The sequence below is a fragment of the Gambusia affinis genome, linkage group LG05 (genome assembly GCF_019740435.1).
Source record: "Gambusia affinis linkage group LG05, SWU_Gaff_1.0, whole genome shotgun sequence".
Lineage (NCBI taxonomy): Eukaryota > Metazoa > Chordata > Actinopteri > Cyprinodontiformes > Poeciliidae > Gambusia > Gambusia affinis.
In genome coordinates, this window is record NC_057872.1 from 23795110 (window position 1) to 23816657 (window position 21548).

General features: G+C 41.0%; 1 protein-coding gene across 10 annotated transcripts in view; it reads left to right on the plus strand.

The window, feature by feature from the left end:
* Window positions 1-21548, plus strand: part of LOC122830651 (DNA-binding protein SATB1) — a 117879-nt gene that overhangs the window by 90678 nt on the left and 5653 nt on the right. For all 10 annotated transcript variants that reach the window (XM_044116176.1, XM_044116175.1, XM_044116174.1 and 7 more), the window contains 2 exons: window positions 269-424; window positions 20138-20344. In XM_044116176.1, the coding sequence (XP_043972111.1) occupies window positions 269-424; window positions 20138-20344 (363 nt within the window). The remainder of the gene's footprint in view (window positions 1-268; window positions 425-20137; window positions 20345-21548) is intronic.

Here is a 21548-nt window from a genome sequence, read left to right on the forward strand (position 1 = left end):
AGTAGAAGGAGATCTGATAAAAATTTAACTAATAGTCATATTGCTGGAGGAAAATAAGCAACATCACCACTGCACTACTTTGTGTTGCTGTATAGCATCAAATCTAAGTTCAAGAGGCGCCACTTGTAAGATACTTTTATTATCTCATTGGATTGGAAAATGCCATCAATCTAGTCAAATAGAGATTTTAGCTCCATATATTTACATTTATCACAACAAAATAAAGTTTAGACTTCTGCATCAGGTTTGTTTTGCGTTTCTTGTTCAGGTGAAACCATCGCCTCTGCCGAGCGAGTGGAACGGCAAGACCGAGAACTGCATCTTGAACATCACCTCCACCATCTATGACGAGATCCAGCAGGAGATGAAGCGGGCCAAAGTGTCGCAGGCCCTGTTCGCCAAGGTGGCTGCGTCCAAGAGCCAGGTACCCAAACACACAGGAACTGTCGTGTTCGCTGTTTTATTATCGGTGTTAAACATGTTCAACAGCATAACGTCTTGTTATGTTATGTTTCAGAAGCGGCCATTCCATTACAGAACTGTGTTGATATTCCACTAATGCATGAAAAACATCTAAAATTTTGCAGTTCCTGTGTTTCCATTAAATAATAAACGTGAATAAATTTGTTCACGTGATAAGTCGTCCACCTACTACTTCCTGGCATTTGCTTTGTCATTTTCACCAGAAGTAGCATCAGTTTCACATGAAATAAGTGTTTTTGTTGCAGTTTTGCAAAATACACAAATTTTGATACAGTCGAAAAACCCTAAGGAATAGGTTTTGTTTACATAAAGTGAATTTATTTTCATAATTCCAATTTATTCAATTATATATGGTCAATGGAAAAGCCGATACTTATTTAACTTTTTTGCCAAAGTGTGTCAACGAGTTTGCAACCTGGCATACAGCAGACGTGTTTCAACCTAAATAATCTTTTTGTAGGAATTTTAACTCCTGGCAAACATTTCTTTACAAAACATCCATGACAAAAACTCGTTCAGGTATTGAAACGTGTCACATGAAGTTGGCTAGAAGTTTTAGGTGAAATGTGTTTGACTCCAGAACACGGCAGCAGTGAGAAATCATTATCATCATCATCATCATCATCATCATGTCTTCTTTATTGTGGGTTTGGAGTTCAACGGTTGACGTTGTTTCAACACCAAACAAACCTGTTTATATTAGCTCGGCGCAGTAAGATGATGATGAGGGGCCCCCGTCAGCTTCTCACAAAGCTCGAACAATACGAGCCTGTGTGTGCTGGAAACAGAGAAACAGACGAGGAGAAAACACACCAGCAGTTTAACTCTTTATTAAAAGCAATTAAAGCTGCGGCACCCAGGACTTAGCGGTGATGTGTGTGTGTGTGTCGCAGGCAGAGCTGGAGAGATTTCCACAATTGTGCCTGATGAGGAGGACGGGTGGGGAAATAGATCACCAAGGGCGGAATAATCTCGGAATATCTGCAAAGGCTTTATGTTTTTTTTCTTGCTGATTAGGATGATTATAGCCCCAGATAGCTTTGTTTTACCAAATTGCAGTTTGATGCACAAACCACTGTTTTTGTTAAAGAGTTCAAAGACTCCTTGGAAGGATGGAGAAAGAGAAAAGGCAGTCGCAGTATTAACTCGCTCCTGTCTCCTTCTCCCCAAATTGACGGCTTGTCTGGGAACCGATTTCCACCGTGCCCTCCCCGCCTCCCCTCCCGTCTCTCCGTCTTGCCCCTCTGCCTCCGCCGTTCCCTCCGATTTCTGCCTCTTTTTCACGTTCCATTCATGGCAGGCGGGTGTGAATGTGAATTGAGCTGCAGATAAGAAGTGTGCTAATTATGCCTCTGAAAAGGGGCCTGTGAGAGCACTTATCTCTGGCTCCATCTCGTAATGGGCGCTTCCCGGGCAGCTGGTCTCCCCCCTTACCTCAGCAGCCGCCACAGCTCCCAGCAACCTTCAGACCAGTCGCTGCTCCAACCACAGACCTGCTCCCAAAGCTTACGCAGAGCTTCCAGTGCAAATTCCTAATAGATCCCACATTTTTTAGTCATTTTAATCCACTTCGTAGACGGGTTCAAGTCATGTCTTGTTATGTCAGAGATGCACTGATCAGGATTTTCCTCGTCGATCCAGATTTCCAATTTTTTAAAGTCCTGCCTTGTAGATTCAAATTTTAAATGTTAAATAAAAAATACTTATGCTGGAAGTTTTATTTACAATTGGTAAATTTTTTTCCATACATTTTTATTTTAATTTTCAAGTCTTTTTTTTCTTTCTTTTTTTAAACGTTTCCTGTCTGGCACTGAGAAAGTGAGGCCCAACAGATTTACTTTCACAAGCAGAGGATTACTGCTCTCACCACGATGCTCCACTTCATATGTATTCAAAACTTTATTAGGACTTTCTTTGGATTTATTTCAAATATAATGGACACAGAGATGAAAAGAAGGGAAAAGGTTGAGAAAACATTTTAAAGGGAATGAAGTGGGAGTAGAGGAAAGAAAGGATCATAGAGAGAACACAAGTCTGACCCTAAACCTGTAGAAAGAGAAAAAACCAAACCTAGTAACAACAACAACACATAAAACATACATATATAATAGTAATAATGGTCTAAACACCATTACGACGAACCTATCAAGCTTTTCAATTTGTTTTTTAAGAATCTGACTTGTCGATTCTGATTTTTAATGTTTAAACACTCACAAAAAATGTTTATGCTAGAGGTTTTTTGAAATTTTCAGTTCTTGGTGAAATTATTATTGGTGAAATTATTATTATAACATTTAACTATGGATTTTTGATCTAATGTTTTAGTGACAATCTCTTAGCCCACTTGAAATAAGATGAAACTTACAAGTGAAATTTCTGTAAGATATAGGAGCTTGTTTCAAGTAAATAATTACTACATATTGATTAAAAAATTTGATTATTTGTTAGATTATTAGAAATTATTTCACTTATAGGAAAAATGGCTTGTTATAAGTGAAATAATTTGCCAGTGGAGCTACTACTTTTTCATTCCTTGTAAAGAACTATTGACTTAAAACATTCTCTTACCCTGATCTGAAAAGTTACCTGTAAGTTGGTTTTGTCTTATTTCAAGTCTACTAAGATACTTGCACTAGAAACTAGATCTAAAAATGCTTGCTTGTGCTTTTACAGTGTGGTGCTGCAGAGTTAATGGTGTCTGAAATAAAAATATTTCGTTATACAAAAGAGGTAGAACAGACTCCACCTTCCATTCATGCACAAAAAACATGATTTTCTCAAGAACTCATATCAGGGAAGGCAAAACAAGTAAGTAATTAGCACCGACTCTGTGTCTGTTTAACCCTGCTACACACTGCTGCCAACTCATCTCTCCTTGCTCACTTGAAAAGAGGTGTTAGTGGTGAAATCATTGCTCCTTCTGACTGGAGGATTTTGTTTCTCCCCCCCGAAACGTGCGATATCAACGACGCCATCTTTGTTGCCTTTTTTGGTTCGTATGAAGCAAGTTGTCTTCATTTACATTTAGCTGAGGTCAAGAGATGTTTGCAGGGAAAATATAACCCGAATGAAAGGCTCCTGCTAGCAGCGAGCATCGGGGTTGGTGATGAACATGGAGGATGGGCTCGACTGGCAGGGTGCCCATATGGGGTCCAGGGAAATAATCGTTGGGGGAGGGTGACGGAGAGGCCTCATCACCGAAGCTGGCACCGTCCTGTCAGTTCAGGCTCAGCTTGGGAGGGTGGGGGTGTTCCAGAACAGAAAATCAGCTGACCAGCTCGTCAGTCCCATGTGTGCTGGGTGGGCGTTTCCCAGCAGCGGTATGTTTAGAAGAAGCGATTGGTTTATTCACAGACAAGTATTTGATAGAAACCAGAAGGAAACACGGTCCGTTTTTTCATCCTGTGGCTCTGAAGATGGAGGAGTAGTAAACATTTACCTGATTGGTGCACGGTCTGCTCCACTCGGTGTGTGTACAGATCTGTGTGTGTGCTTCTCCTGCGTCAGATATAGGTTTTTGTGCAGGCAGATTGAATATGTGTGTTGTATGAGTGTGTTTGGGAGGTATCTGGAACACAGCCATTCTGTTCTCTCTTAGGACTCGTAACCACAGCAGGCCTCTGCCAGACCCTAACAGCCCCCTCCTCCTCCTCCTCGCTCACGTATTCAGTGTTGCATTTCAATCACTCTTTTACTGCCACATATTCAGACGCAACTATAGAGCTGTGAATCTAACCTGAGCAGTGTTACTTTATCTGATTAAAGGTTGCGACTCGCACCCAGTCAATCTGGGAAAACGAGGAGAGGCGTCGCGTTGACAGGAAATCAGAATCTGAATTAATCCGTTTTCGTTGAGCCCCGTGAGTCGTCCGAATCGGAGAAAATGATCCAGTGACGACACAAACAGAAATCCCACAATGGCACATTTTATTTGAAAAAGGACGTTGTAATGCAAAATTAATTTTTTCCATGTATTTGTACTTCCATTTTGGTTTCTCTTGCTTCTAAAAACAACCCAAGTGCTTAAAAGAACACCCAGTGAATTTTTGGTTTTTGGTGTCTGTAAAATGAGCCGTTTCAAAAACCTTCGGAATGTAGCATTGCCTAGAAACCCTGCAAAGGCTAGCCTGTTTCCTAGCAACCCCAGCGAAGCTCTGACCATTACCTAGCAACCCCAGCTAAGCTCTAGCAAGTTTAGTCGTTGTACAATGGCTGTTGGAAAAAACAAGTGTTTTATGGTCAACTTACTATCCAGAAACCACTTAATGCATTCTTGTTGGTCGTGCAGGAGGCTCTACTTCTGCTTGTCAAAGATGTACAGTTGCATATTTGAGGCTCTGTTTTCAGCCATTTTCACATGACGGTGAAAACATTGAGTTGGGGGGCGTGGCCAGCAGCGACTTATTTGGATTTAAAGGATTTTAACCTGTTCAGGGAAGCATAGCAACTCTGTAAGGATGGTAGCTATAATTTGATCTCTGAACTGTTTTTGTTTACTTTCTTGGTGAAATGTCTGAAATACATTCATCAATTCAAATTATTACCTGATGCAGGAAAGCTGAAAGAGTTTTTCAGTATGCTAACAGGGGACCGGTTAGCCTGGCAGCTAATGTCTAGCTAAGCGATGGGAGGTTAGCTGCAGGGCGGTGTGGAGCGGATGGTGGTGGGGGAGTAGGAGAAGGGGTGGCATTCCTTTGACTTGACTTTCGTGTCAAAACATTCCCGACACTTCCTGAGAGGAATCATGCGGTGGGTGGAATCAGAACCCCCGCTGTCGCGAAACAAGCACCCTGGGAGCCCGGCGCACCGCGGGGCTCAAAGCCCTCCGACGACTCAATGACCAGAAGAGCGCAGATCGTCGTCAACGCCAGGAACGCCCTCCTTTTCCCAACATCATCATCTTCTCGCCGTCTCTCTCCCTCACTCGCTCACTCTCCCCTGGAAGAGGCTACGCTAATTAGCCAGGCTCTAATGAGACAGAATGGCACTGATCTGGTCCGCCGCTGCGCCACCGGAGGAGGGTGGTGGGCCGAGCAGGGGGGCTGATGCAGTGGGGTGGGGGCGGGCCGTGGCGGGAGAGAGGAGAGAGAGAGAGAGAGAGAGAAAAGCGCGAGGATGGGAGGGAGGTTGGTGTGTGCCATCTGTCACCCTGCACCCGCCTGGCACGGCGGTCCCTGGAGTCGTGGATGACGGAGGGGGGTTTGGGTGATGGCAGAGGGGGTGAGTGAGTGCCATGTTGGTCTTGAGATGCGGAGGTGGGTGGGTGGCGGGGGGTGAGGTGGGGTGGGGTGTGGGCAGGTGGTGACACTGATAAGAGGAGGAAGGGAACTGGACGGAAAAACTGGAAGCTTGTCAGAAGTTACGGGAAGTAAAGTTACGTTGTCGTCGTTGTTTTGGAATTTTTCCCTGAACGATTTTCCTCATTTTAATTTAATTTTTTTTTTTTTTTACCACAGCACAACCCATGCATGCACACACACATGCACACATTGCATGCATCACTCCGCTGCATCCAGTGGCGGCTTAACAAGCGAGGCAGATGGCTGACCTTTCTCAGTGTCTGTTTCTAGACTGTGGCTGCTCAGATGTTAGTCTGTTTACTGAGAAGCCACTTTAAATCACGACTGGAGCCAGAAAAATGCACTGAAATGCAATCATCAATCCAAAACCAAAATATACGGGGAAGTAGAAAGTCTGAATTTACATTTATTTCATTTAAAGAGGCAGCTGAAAACTTAATTGAAGATGAATGAAATTAAGACAATTCATCGGCCTTAACCCTAAACACGGCACGTCACATTGATTTACAGCTTAATATACCAATTTATCCAAATAATAATGAAATGGCAAATGATGAAGACAGTGAACATGTTTTCAAGATGCAGAGGTAGGTTTGAGAAGAGCTTGTCAGTTTTACTTTCTTTCTTCTGAAGCCACTTTCCTGATTACTTAAGGGAAGACATCATGAGGTGCTCTACATTCAAGGGCATTTTGTTGCACAACAAATATTTTAGCGGCGCTGGCATCCTGTACAGTCGGTGGTCTACAAAATCTGCCATAACGTTTCAATCGTGCAGAGATTGTGTGCGTGAAGCAGGTTTGTCTGGATTTTTCTTGCAACCACCATCGGCTTTAGAGCTGCACAAAATCCGAAAAACTTTGGCTTTTATTTGTGATAGTTCGCAATAAATAAAGAAATGCTTAAGTCTGCAGTTAATGTCTGTTTGAGTTTGTTTTTTACGCGATTACAGACCCTGGTTAGTGAGTAACTTGGTGTTTATATAATTATCTAAGGCAACACAGGCAGTTCTTTAGAAAATAAATATTCTGCACAATGATGATAAGAGGAAACGTTTGAGATTTATCTCGCAACCCAAGTCTTCTCTGATGTATGTGGAATAGAGATGCACCGATATGAAATTTGGGTCCAAATCCAGATCCAATATTAATCTGATATCAAATATTGTCAATGTTGGATATCAGTGATATTATATATATTTCTTGACTGTTTCAACAGCTTTGAATAAAATTAAACATTCCAGAAACAGACAACAAGATGAAAACAAATATTGGTTCTCCAAATCAGTCTTGTTTTATTTACCAGACCGATACCGATATGTTAAAAAATGTCTGATTCCGATGTTAGTGTCGATATATTGTGCATCTGTCGGCCATCTTTCACATTCGTTTTTGGAGAAAAATCTAATTTTTCACGAGTTCTTATCTGGAACATCTTAAGAAGATGTGTTTGTACTTATAGTTTTCATTTTATCACATCTCTAAATGTTAGTATATTATATTTGTTGCAAGGATTTTCCCTGCTGATCTAGTGACCAGGATGCAAACGTTTAGGGGAAAATGGAAAAGAAAAGCTGCTGGGGAAATGTGGGTTGATTACATTAAATATCTTATTGAACAATAATATCTCAGATGCATTTTGTTCAAATTTTGTGCAGCCCTACTATAAATTTTAGCCTTGTTTGAAGCTTTCTGTGTAAAACGACACCAAACGAACTTTAAAGTTGCCTGTAAAGATGCGTCTAGCTTCCCCGCCTGTGTGGCTCCTCCGCACATCGCACGTCTCTCAAATTAGGCAGATCAGAGCCGGCGCTCTGGAGCCCCGGGGGTCGAAAAGGCCCGTGACTGTTTATTAATTGATTTATTTATTTATCTCCCGTGCCTGCTTGGTTATTAGGTTGCCATGGGAAACAGGCAGGGCCAGATCGCCTCTATTATTAAGGACACAAATTTCTTGATCTGCAGACCCAGCTGTCTGAATAATTAATTTAGCTCATGAGTTATCTCACAAATGGTGAGTCGCCCCCCTGAAATGAGTCTTTCTCTTATTGTTTAATGGACAGAGGAATTCCCAGCAGCCTTTATCTGACTGTTTAGCACTGGGCCGCACTGAGCATGCTCAGAGCACTTTGCATCTCTCTTTCCATCTCTCTCACTTACGCCTTACATGCCACCTCTCACCCCATCTGTCTCCCAACCGCTACAGCTCCCTCACGGTTCCTCGCTTACCTCCTACGCTCCAGTCTAAGCCGGGAATCTGTCGGGATGCTTCGTCATCACCTTTTACGTCTTTAATGAACGTTCTCCAGCTTTTAGCCGCTTCAGTTCAGGACGAATTTCTCGTGCCGTCTCTGACTGAATCTGGTCCCGCTCCTGTGCCAGGTGTGGCGTTTTCCTCGCTTTGTCTTCCCTGCAAATGCAAGCTATCTAACCCACTCCCACTGTCTCCACTTCTTTCTCCTGACAGACCACACAGGGCTTGTTCTGAGGCCCATTCTCACTAATCTGATCAGGCAGGCAAATACGCCGGGAAAAGCGCTTTAATGATCCCCCTAATTACCTCAAGTCAATACCAACTGTATTATTAGACTCGGGGAAAATATTCCATTAGGGTGCCCCCCGTGGGAGTCCCCCCTGTGCACGCCGATGTCACGCGCCGCGCGCCCCCTATGCTTGTAATTAATTTTATTTACACACGCAGGAATGCACAAGGTCGCACCTGCAGCCCGGAGCCGCCCGACTCGGCCCGCCTAATCAGATCTGTCATAATTACCATTCTGCATGCTTCTGACACACGCCGGGAAATATTTCAATTTAACTACAGCCACCAGCTCCGGCAGATGCAGTCTGAGAGAGAGACTGTGTGTGTGTGTGTGTGTGTGTGTGTGCGTGTGCGTGTGTGTGCGGGTGTAAGTGTGTGTGATAGAGTGCAGTGAAATCGCGTGGGGAGATATTAGGATCTATCCAAGTCCTCATCCTGCTTATGTGCACTTGGTTTCACTCACATTATTTTTCCTCCTGATGTATTTCATGATCTCCACATCGCTGTTTCTGCCTTACACTCAGCTCTGCTTTACCTGTATTGTGTCGGGATTTTACATCATAATCCAACACTCACTAGGATACACTGCAAAAACACAAAGCCTTACCAGTCTAGTTTCTAGTTCAAATATCTTAGTTCACTTGAAATAAGGCAAAACTAACTTCTGAGTAACTTTTCAGCATGAAATTATAACTATATTGTTACAAGTGAAATAATTTGCCAGTGTGAGAAGTACTTTTTTAAATCAATATCAAGGAATTATTGAGTTAAAACAATCTCCTACATCTTGCTGAAAGGTTACGTAAGTTAGTTTTCTCTGATTTCAAGTGTACTAAGATATCTGCACTGGAAACTGGACAAAATAATTCTTATTATTTTGTGTTTTTTGCAGTGTAAAACATTTGCAGCCTCCCAGCAATTTTTTTTCAGTATTTTTTCCCCTGTTTCTCCGGAACGCAGCATGATGCTTCCACCACCATGTTACACCATGGAGATTTCATTACCAGGGTTCATTTTCTGCCACTCATTCCATCTTGCATTCATTTCTTTCAACGTTATGTTTCTTCCCTCCTGAGCTGTTGGTCTCTGCAGCTCCTCCAGAGTTACCTTGAGCGTTTGTGTCTTTGTATTTTATGTTTATGGATGAATCGGTTTTCTGTGAGATGTTCAAAGTTTAGCATGTTGTTTTAGAAACTAATCCTGCTTTAATCTTCTCCACATCTTTATCTCAGACGTTTCTGCTCTGTTCCTTGGTTTTCATTCACAGAACTGATATTAAAATACACACAGGTGGACTAATATGTTTTAATTTCCTACTTACAATTTTGTAGCAAAAGAATCCTAATAAACACATTGAATTTTGTAGTTTGTAAAATGAAAACAGGTTTATGGAGTGTTAAATATTCTACAAAATCTGAATATTATTAAGGCAGAGTGAAAAAAACATATTCTAAGCTCAAGGTAAATTACTTTAATGATGGTTAGTAATTGTATCGAACTGACAAACTTATATTAACTCTTTTTTAGGCTGAATATTTAGTTTGATTAGTATCAGAGGCAAACTTGTAGACCAATTAAATGACTTATTCAACTGACAGAGACAATTTGCAAGTTCTCTGCTATTTCAATCTCTAATTCAATAAGATCAGTCATGATTTATCAGCTTAATTATCCTTTGATATTAGCAATTAAACCCCAGCTTTGAATTAAATCTCAATCAAGCTCTTATAATTGATGGAATCAGACTCTACGTAGGTGCTCTACGTGATTGTGTGTGTGTGTTTGGGATGGGAGCTGTGGTTTCTGTTTGTCTGCTGTTCATCCTCGCCTTGTTTGTTATCTGGTGCGTGCGCGTTCAGCCTCCATCTGCCTCATCAGTATTGAATAGAAAAGATGATAAACAAGAGGTAAATTTGCGGTGGGAGAGCCGTGTTTGAACACTCAAACACTGGCTGCGCAGGCAGTGCTCGTACCCAAATATCAGCCCACCACCAGGCTAAACTGGATTATGGTGCAATTTCAACAATATTAGTATCTGAAACAAAGAGGCACGTGTGCTGAAGCTCCATTGGTGACTCATTTTTCAGCCATTTTGTGTACATGATCCATCTGGAGGGCTGCGTTGGGACAGAAAACCCTTCACTGATTTTATACGGACTGATATTAAAGGTGAAACTTACTGAAAATGTTCCTTCCCTTATCTGTTCTTTGGAAAAAAAATCCTCCAGTGGATGTATTTTTTCTGCTAGCCGCTAGTATTTAGTTTCATATTAGTCCTGTAACACAAATACACTCTAGGGAACTCCCAAGTTTTGGTTGTTACAGCATGATGTGCAGCTGTGGAGGAAGAAATAAATAAATAAATCTGTTTGCAAACCACACAGATGTTTAATGCGCTCCGCTTTAGATGGAATGGTCATTTGCCTTTGGTTATTCTTTCTTTGCTCCATCTGCCTCTATTTGCCTGCTCGAAAATTCCCCAAACGCCCAACTGAGTCGGCAGCCATGACGTAAACGGCCACACAGAGCCGGTCTGCATTGTTTCTGGTGCTAGCTCTGACACGGAGGGGGCCCGGTTTCCTGCGCTGCCACGTCTCGCTCCCCTCCGCACAATGCGCGTCGCGTTAGCCGTCAATCTGTTAACGCTGACAAGTCGCCTTATTGTATCCTCAGAGGTTGCGACCTCTTTCAGAAAACGCTCACTGTCTGGCTAAGACCTCTCCGTGTCGCAGCTCCAACAGAGATTTAGTGTTTGGCATGAAGGATTCAGGCCGACTCTCACAGAAAGAACTGAAAAGGATGGTGGCACAATCTGGCAGCCGCAATCTGGAACGCCGGCACTGAAAACAGACATCAGAGTTATGTTTAGGTCATTTTATGATGGGAAATATTTTTAAAGGGGAAAATTTGGAATGAGTCGGATGGCTGTAAATCCATCCCCCCTGAAGGCCTAGCCATCATTTAACAAGGTTGCCATTTGTCAGCTTTATTAGTTTGTTTTCAGGTTTGCTGAACAGAACTGTAATCAGATGGTGCTTATGAGAAATTATGCAGAGAATAATAAAACTTTTTGATCGCTCAGTCTGCTTTAGAAAATGGCATATTTTTTTCCCCAAGTACTCCATTTTGACTTTTTTTTTCTTTGCCTCCATGACAACGAAACATATTCAGTATCTCTTCCTCTGAGCAAAAGTTGCAGCTCCTGCTGTGACCTTTAGCTAAGACTTCATCGCAGTGACAAAAGCCTCTTAAAAAAATAAAAAAAACAAAACTAGTGGCATCTGTTGAAGCTTAAGTAGCAGGTTAAAAGAGGGCCAGTATTGTTAACAGGTTTGTCAGTTCAGCAAAAACAATGTTTATTTAAATGAGTTGCAGTTTAAAAAAAAAACACTAAAAAACTAAAGTTTCTTTCACTAAAATGCGTAAATGCTGCAAGCATTATTGTGTTTATTATTTGAGTGTTTTATGCAATCAATTATAGGTATTAATGATTGAAATTATTATTATAGAATTTTTCAATCCTGTTTTTGTCTTTTACTGACTATCTTGTAGTAATAAATCAGAACCAGACAGCCAAGCACACAGTTTAAAATCCCCCATTATTCTCGGATTCCTGCTGTTAGATTAAGGGAGGAAACCTGAGTGCCTAGAAGAAAAAAACACATTTCCAGAAGGAAAATATTCAAATCCACAGAGAAAAAACAAACTGAGCATTGAACCCCAAATATTGTTGCAGTAAATCAATTCAGGCCTGAATATAACCAAACCATAAACTAATCAGGACTTCATTTTTTATCCATATTTGACCTACATCTTTGTTTGCGTGTTTGGGCAACAAACCCATTGCAATTATCACTCTAACCTAGTAAAAAATATGCTGCCACTTTTTCACAATCACCTTCATTTCAACTAAAATGTTAGAAAAATCCAAGTCTTTGCATTGAATTATGGTTATGATGTGAATCAACCGTTAGAAATGATGCAACAATTTGTCTTTGCACATTAGAAGTGCCACTTTTAAAATGTCCTAAAGCCCATTTTTATTTTTAACTCTTTAAGACTTCTTTTGCTCTATCTATATGTTGAATATTCATTGATTATTCACCTATACTTGAAGTGACTTTCCTTTTTCTTACTAAACACGTTTCAAATTATCGCTTTCTGTTTGCACACAAAGCCTTGCTCTGGTCTTGAGACGAGCGTCCGGTTACTGCTTATTGTTGCGTTAGATTCACATATGCCTGAGCATCAGGAATATCTCGGTAGTCTGCTGTCGTCAGCAGATGGGCGTCCACCGTGGCGTAATGCATTTACAGCACAGCACACCCCAGCTTTGTAGGTCGACTGTGCATGTGCAGTTACTGGTTTGGCACGCTCAGAGAGGACAAGCAGGTTTGAACACACCGTGTTATCGACTGCATTTATCTGCACTGTGTTGTCTGCCAGCGCTGGACTTTTGCCAAGTTCAAGGAGGAGGAAAAAAGACAGTAATGCATTGTCTTCCCCCTACTTTAACTCACCCCCAGCTTGAGACACAGGAGAGATTTGTCTGGCTGCCCCGGTAACCATCCTCTCCTCCAACCAGCCAGTGACAACAATGGCCACAATCGTTACTTCTCTTCTTTTCCCCCTCTGTTTTAATTTCTGATGCATCATCTTGGCCTTTTTTGCTTCCAAATTCAGCCCTTACTGTTTCCATGAGGCTAAAAATGAGGCCTCAGTTGTTGTCGCACAGTAGTACGACGACGGGGAGGGGGATAAGCCTCCAATGGCAAATTGATGGACATCTGTTGGCTTATTTTATTTATTTTCGCGGTGGCCGAGGTCAGCTTGATGGGGCTGATAAGGAGCAAATGAGATTAAGGGAAGGTGTTGGTGCAGGCAGTGTGACAGACCACTCTGTCTGTCCTTCTCTGTAGCATCCCTGTTTTTTGACAGCAAAGCCTGCTTTTTTTAGAGGGTTTTTTTTTATGTTGGGGATTTTTGCAGCAGAGGTTTTGTGGTGAATGGCTCGGTGGGTGGGTTTTTCTGACAGAGCTTTCATTGGCAGCTTGTGACTCCTGCACTCACTTACACGATGCACTTCATTGCATCGTTGGGGGAAATCTTGCGGATGAATTCAGCTATTGTGTACCTAGGAAAATGTTTTCACCCGAACACGACGGTTGCTATCTCTACTCGGACTAAAAGATTTTCTTCTCTAGTTCATTGGATCTTCAAATGTTGAGGCTTCTAAGTTTACATCACTCTGCTTGGTTAGTGCATTTGAATAATTTAAAATCAGTCAGTTTTTCAAAAAGGAAATGTGAGGAAGGTCGAGTACTTAAAATTTGGGATATTTTTCACCACTCATTAAAATAATCAAAACTATTAAATCCCTTAATTCGTGGTCTAAATATGCATCAACAAAAAGCATGTATCTCGTTTAGAGACATGTACTTTTGTGCAAATAGGTGGACAGTTTTCTAATGCTTTAGTTTTCTATTGAGTTAAAATCTTCCATTAGCTAATAATATTCAGAACGTTCCTCTCTTTATATGTAAGAGTGCTTAAAAAACAAAACAGAAGCAGAATTATGTAAAATCGAATCGATAAGTAAGACATCCAAAAAAATTGGTGTTTTTTAAATAAGAAAACTGTCTTGGAGAATGTTGGTTACCGGCTTCTCCATCTGATACGGGAGAAAAATGAAGCGTACTGGATCATGATAGTGCAATGTCATGGTTCAGAGTATCACATTTTTCTCAAGAGGTCTTAAAAGTAGCTAATGATTGAATTGCAATAGACTGCAAAGGTCACAAGCCAAACTATGACAAAAGGAAGCAAAACTTTGACAGAAAATGTGGCTCTGGTTGTCCACAAATGGAAAATCAGTCATTTGTGGACAACAAATACCGTCTGAAAGGCCTCATAAAACCAATTTTTTCTTTGTCTTCCACGTCACCAGCACCTGTAAGACTAAGACCAAAACCAACCCATCAACACCCACAGGCCTACATTTTGAAACTTGAGGAATTGGAGCATGACATTGGTTTAAATATTGTTTCTTTATCTTTGAAGTAAAAATTTTCCTAGAAGAAGATTTAGACTTAAGTGCTATTGATATTTTCAATTACCCTTTGAAAGTGGTAAGCAGAGAGAAGTCTGATCTGACCAACATAATTTGGTCTAAGTATAGATCAGTGATGAGTATAAATAAGTAAATTACTAAGGAGCTGACACACCTACACCAGGGACCTCAAGGCAGCATTGGGGCAATCTTGATGGTCTCAATGGTGTTTAGCTGTCGTTACCGTAGCAACCAGCAGTTTAAACCATAATTGAAGACCTGGATACTTAAAGGATATTTAACTAATTAATATTTTGGATGGTGTTAGCATTGCGTAGCAGAATTTGGTAGAAGTTGTACTGTGGGTTTGAATCTTTCATTCCTCTGGCATGGCCAAGAGGACGAGGCATATTTTTAAGGTACCATGTACTCAATGGCTCCAATGTCTGGTCATGTTGTGGCAAGGTGATTTCTTGAGTCACCTGTCAACCTTATCCAGACCTAAAATGCAGCCCCCATTAAACCCGAAGCATTGCACTTTACGTAACACGCCAACTTCTCGTCAATCAAATCATTGTCGTACTTATCAGAGGTTTGCATGAGCACCAAATGAGTTTCAAATACAGGCCACTTTTAAATTTTGACTTGATTACACAACTTGCTCAGAAGAAGTGGAGCCACCTGCCAGTAGCTGCGCTCCCAGTGACGAGGTCATCGGAGTTTGATGGGATGTTCGCCGGCCACGCCCCTTTCCTCTGTGTGAATGTCCGGTTGGGTGTTGCGTAGCTGCGCTCACCTACAGAGTAATTCACTAAACATCAGCACATTCCTGCACATTCAAGACGAACACGTCCAACTGGTCCCAGTACAATACCGTGTCGCATTTTACACAAACAGCTGCAAACTGTGGATGAAATGAACCTTATACACATTAAACAAAAACTGGATGTTAGAAACCTTTGACATCTTGACCTCACTAATAGTTTAGTTCTTGGTTTTTGTTTCCTCTCAGACATTGTTCTCTGAATTCAGCCACACTAGTATGTGGTTTATTATAGCGTGGCTTGATGTGAGATATGAGGCTTCACAGCCTGCTTACTAAAATTAACCATCTTACTTCTGCTTCTCATACGAATGCAGGTCATCCATAAATGAAAGTATTTCTTCTCAGCAGTCACTGCAAGTTCCCCAAGTCTTCTAGTTCCTGTCTCTGTGCTGTTCTTTCAACCAGAATAGTTAAACTGCAACACGGGAAAATTTGAGTGATGCATAAATGTCCCTGTTAGTCGACAACCAATCCTGTTCTGAACTACTTGTTCTATTTATTTATAGAGAGCCCTTAATGATCTACAACAAAACCCAGAGTACACTGCATTGAAGAGCCCTAGATTTTTGTTTTCTGGAACATATTGCGACACTTTAGCGGCAGGGGCAGCAAGTTCTGTGATCCAATCAAGAGCAGTCGGTGCTTGTCAGCTGCAGTGGAGAGGCTCGGCAAATTACATTAAACAATAAGGGGGAAAACAGATTTGCAACAGGGCGGTAATATCACAAGAGTGCAGGAATGTTAAGCATAGAATCATGTTGATGCTTTGAAATTTCTTAAAATATACATTCAAGTGGTTTCCATACACTTACCATGAGCATGACCCTCGCGTTTTTTATGATGGGCTGATTAAAAATGATAAAACTCAAACAATGGTATCAATAAGGAACATCTTGGTGCTCTTCTGTTGTGGATAACGCTGATGTGTAGATGAATAATTCTGGCTGGATGCTTGTCCTCTCTCTTTTCACCAGAATTTGTAGAGTTAATTTAATTAGTTGATTTCCTGGAATTTGTTGGGTCTGTAGGCATTATCCACATATTTTCATTAAGTTTGATAATGAGGCTTTGGATAATTCTCAGCGTGGGTCTGCTGCTTTTTCCTCTTTAAATCCAATTTCATTGCGTCTTTGGGAACATCTTACCCCGTTTGTGTCCAAGTTTTAACCGTCTAGCTGTTGACTTGAGGTAAAGTTGAAGAATTTCTTTTTTTTAAATTATTATTCCACCCAATTTATGCAAACAGAACCTTCTTTCTTGGTCAGGACCGTCTTTGATGGGTTCCAGTTCATGCAGGCTTGAGTCATGATTTGCTCCTGACCAGGTTTCTTTCATATGAAGGAGGCAGTTTGGGTGACTCCTTGTCTGACCTTGGAAAGGTGTTGGCTAAGGCTAAAAAGACAAATCGATATAGTAATGGATTAATCATGGAATATATTGACTCAAAAAATGACAGTTTCAGTAATTAAGCCAAAACGGTACAAAGAATTTAAACAGTTTGCATTTAACATATAAAAAACAAACCCTTTTTAAAAAATGTTCCACCCAGAACTCCTAAAGTGGCTTAGTTTTAGCTTCATCTGCTTCAAATTCTGTAAAAATATCTTTTATTAAGCCCCTTTTGCTGTCCAGTTATTAATCTGTTAATCCAAAAAATAATCAACAAAATCGCTCCACACTGTATTAATGTTAAGTCAAGCAGAAAAGGCTGAGCTTTTCACATGTTAGAAGCAGCTTTTTGAATGCAGATGCATCTTTTGCTGCACATGATCAAGTGTTCACTAAATAAGCTTAATAAAATATTAATTTTATTGTTTAAAGGAATTGAGTTATTTGTGTTTATTTGCATCTTTTATCGTACAAAAAAGGCAGAATGTGCTCATTTTTTTCTTACTTGATTAAATGATTAGTCGTCAGAATAAAGGAGAGATTAACTGATAACCAAAATAATCTTTAGATGCAGAGTTTTTTTAAGAATGACTCCAAAAGACTTTTCCATCTTGTGGAAACAAACCTTTCAGATTTTTAGGGAGTTCTTTCAAAAGGAGAAACTACCAAATGCGATCATCATCGTCAACCAGAAGCCGTCAAAAAACATTCAACAAACTTCAGCAACAGTTTGATAAAAAAAAACTTGAGTCCATGGAAACATCTGAGCACAACAGTATTTTAGTTTATTCCTTATTAATTGAACTATATTGTGTATTTTTAAGGAAATCCTCCATTTGCTTGTTTAGTTTACAGACAAGCGGAGGACGTGCTAACTCTTCTGGCTCTCCATGAGCATCTTTGTTCCCATCTCGCTGCCTCTGCCTGGCCTGTGGAAGCAATGCAATTAGACAAACACAAACAAAGCTCTTGAAACTGCCATGGAAAATGCTGACTGTCCACTGTCCTCAGTGCTGGCTGGGAGCAGAGTTAACCGCTGCTTGGCATCCATTTAGCATAAAACAGAAATGTTTGGTAAATTCTCTTTTTGTGGTACATGATTTTTATTTTTTTTTTAAAAGCTCAATGCCCGCCCCAGAACTGGCAGAGAAGTGAGAGAAAAGAGCCAAACACACACACACACACACGCACACACACATCCCTACAAAAAGAAAACAAACAAACAAAAAAATTCATACTTGTGAACTAATAAACTCTCGGTAGTTTATTTAATCAAATGGACTTCCTGGCATTGAAATGGAGTTCACGTCGCGCCTTTGTTTGATTGGCTCTGCTGCTTTGGGTTTAATCCTGCTGGTTTGGGGAGTGTTTGAGTTGGATTACTCCATCGTTGGGCTTGGGTACTGTTTCTCTGGCTTTGACAAGATGGTGTGTGTGTACGTGTGTGTGTGTGTGTTCTTCAATACCGAATCAGCTGAAACCACAGACAGCCCAACCGGAGCGCCGTCCAAATCCCTCTGCATGCAAATTAAAAACGCAACAATAAACGTGGCAAAGGAACAAGGTGGGCACGCAGGCTTTATGGCCCCCTCTGCTCCCGTCCTCTTCCTCCCCCCCCACCCATCTCTCTCTTTCTCTCTCTCCTCCATCCTCCTCTGCCTTCCTCCAGAAGCCCTCCTGGGTTTGATGTGGCTTATGGGAGGAGTTGGAACGGGGGACGACCAAACTGCTGAGTTATCTCCTGCATGCAGTGTGGCGGCGTGGCTCTGCCCTCCGTGCGTGTTTCCGTGTGTGTCGCCGTGTTTGTGCGCGGACCAGCAGCCCCGGTGTAATCCCGCGGAAATGAAAGGTGCTGCCGCGCACTGGCCGGGAGATTACAGCGCCGCTCTGTCGCGCTGCCAGGACACACCGCCGGGCCGAGAGAGAAGCCCACAAACACACTCTCGCACCCGGAGGCGCGCCCGCCCTCCGCAGTCTTCCGCCCTCGTTCTTTGACACCTCTCCCACAGCTTGGACAGAGGTCCGGTGTTTCCGTTTCGCTCTTACTCACACACTCACGCTGTTCTAGTTGAGGTCATCATGTCCGACCGCGTCACCGAGCCACTGAAGAGTCCTTCTGTCTCTACAGCTGCGAATCTGCATCTTCACTTCTTTCACTTCTCACATTTATTCACAAACCAATTTTTAACTGAGTAAAGTTTCTCAAATATGCTTCTATATGCATCAGCAGGTGAAAATAGAAGAAAAGCTTAAAGGTTTATAGATATTCCTTTTTTTAACCGGAACAGGCCTCACATTTTTGTTTTTGTTCAGCATTGGCTCAAAATTCTTCTGAAACTTAAGTTTTACGTTGCATCTGATACTTATTTAAAGTATTTAAATGACTTTTTAGCAAAAAGAAGCTGGTCTGCAAAAGAAATGGAGTTTTATTTCTGGATTATGTGCTTTCCTTCCCCTTTCCCTCTAATCTAAGAGTAAACTCATTTTTGGGGTTATTTTGTTAGGTGCTTTTATGATTCTTCACTTTAAAGTCATTTAATTCTTTTCTTTACATGCAGAACCATTTACTCGTGGCATAACTGAACCTCTTATGTACTTTAAGCTTTAAAGAAACATCTAGAGTCATAAATCAACCAGTCCATGGTGTTTTGTTTGATCAGTTAAATCGGTTTTCTCTGTGATCGGAGTCTTTGAGCTCTGTGTTTCGTGGCCCTCTGCTGGAGCGTCTCAAACACACGAGTCGTTTGTTTCCTCCTGAGGCTGCAGCTCAGTGTGAGTGTGTGTGCTTCTTGTCACATTAAATTGTTTCTTCCTGCTGTGCCGCTTGACCTCCAGTCACTCTCGTCTTCATCTTCAGCTGCAGAGGAGGAGCAGACACACCGCAGCTTCAGTTTGTGTGTGTTTGGGTGTTTTTTAGTGCTGAAAATCATTTCTGTTAAATACCTATTCTGACTTGTTTTTGTTAATAAATTAATCGTAAATGTTTGTTTTTCAACTTCTATAACAACAAGTCTGCACGGCAAATAAAATAAATCATTCCAAGTATTATTGATCTACTTTTAGTGCAAAAATCTTGGTACAACTGAAACAAGACAAAACTAAGTTATAAGTAACTTTTCAGCAGGATATTAAAGTCAATAATTCAGCTGGCTTTACCGCTGTATGCGCAGTGCAATGGCTGCTGGAAAAGACAAGTGTTTTGTTGTTGACCTACCATCCAGAAACCACTTGTTGCTTTCTTGTTTGTTGTACAAAGTGTACGGTTGTATAATTGTTCATCTGTTTGTGGCCATTTCACAAGTTTTCACTTGTAACAAAACATTTTTCCCATGTTACAGTGAAATAATCTGCCAGTGGAACTAGAACTTTTCATCAATATTAAGGACTTATTGACATAAAACAGGCTCTTATATTGTGCTGAAAAGTTACTTGTAAGTTACGTTTGTCTTATTTAGACCTTCTTATTTAAAATAAATCTTCACTTTGCTTGATTCTCCTGTGTTTGAGAGCCTGTAACTTGCTGAACTTTCCTCTCGTTCATTTCTTTAAGGGTTGGCTTTGTGAGCTGCTGCGCTGGAAAGAGGATCCGTCTCCAGAGAACCGGACGCTCTGGGAGAACCTGTCCATGATCCGTCGGTTCCTGAGCCTCTCGCAGGCCGAACGCGACGCCATCTACGAGCAGGAGAGCAGCGCCGGGCAGCAGCACCACAACGAGCGACCGTCACACCTGATCCACGTTTCCACCGACCAGCTCCAGGTGAGCAAGACGTTCAATCAAACAAACTGAGGAAAACCAGGCTTATAGTGTCAGCTTATCAAAAGATACGCTTTTTGCATCCTACAATGTCATGTAATATGATTTATCTTTTTTATTAGGTTAAAAAAATTGTCCCAGTTTAACTTATTGTGTGGCATCTGTTTAAATACGCAGCAGATTCCACAAAATAATAGAATATAACATGGAGTGACCGCCTGTTTATGCAGTCAGGTGCATGTCAACACAACACCAAGATGGAAAGAAGTGAGCAATGACTTTAAAGAAGCAACTAGTGACCCTGAACATCCATCTGGTTATGAGTTATGAGATAATTTTCAGTCTCAGTTCAACGCTCCTGAAAACGGTTAACAGCATAATATGGAGGATTGTTTTGATGATTGATAAATGCGAAGTGTTAGAAAGAATAGGAGCTTCTTAAAGAGACAGAGACCAAATTTCAAGGTGTCAAAGTTCTTTTAAATATATTTTTTATATATATGCAGCATTTTTCTGACAACTAAAGGCAACATAATAACTTGATTATGCTATAAAAGGGTTTTATGTACATATTATAGCACCTTTAAATGTTTAAGCTCAGGACAGTTGAAAGAGACTGAACAAACATAGAAAGGTTGCCATCAAAAAGCCTCTTCTCCCTTTAAAAACAAAATCGATGCACTAATTTTAAGCAAAATAAGCATCAAAACTTGTTAAACAATGTAATTTGTAGAGATCAGACCAAAGTAGAGAGGTTTCTTTATAGTAATACCACCAGAACTAAGAAGTTCTGGCCCAAATCAAGTGTTAACCATCTACCTACAGCAGATGGTTAATGATTTGTGCTTGTGTTGTACCAATAAAAGTATTCAGCAGTCATTGAGTTGATCATGAACTATCAGGTATAACAAAATGTTCTAGAGTTAAATACATCCGGATTCCCCTGCAAAACAACAAAACTCTTGATATAAACATACAGTTACAGTAATTCAAATTCAAACTTTATTTATATTGCACATTTCAGCCACAGAGCAGTTCAAAGTGCTTTACATCATAAAAACACAAAAATCAACAACTGAAACGTTAAATTTTTCCAAGTGCTGTCATTTACAAATCAAAATGTTGGTTGGTGTTTCATTTGTTATGGTTTAAAAGCAACTCGAAACAGATTGATTGTTGGTCTACGTTTAAAGGAACTCAGTGTTTC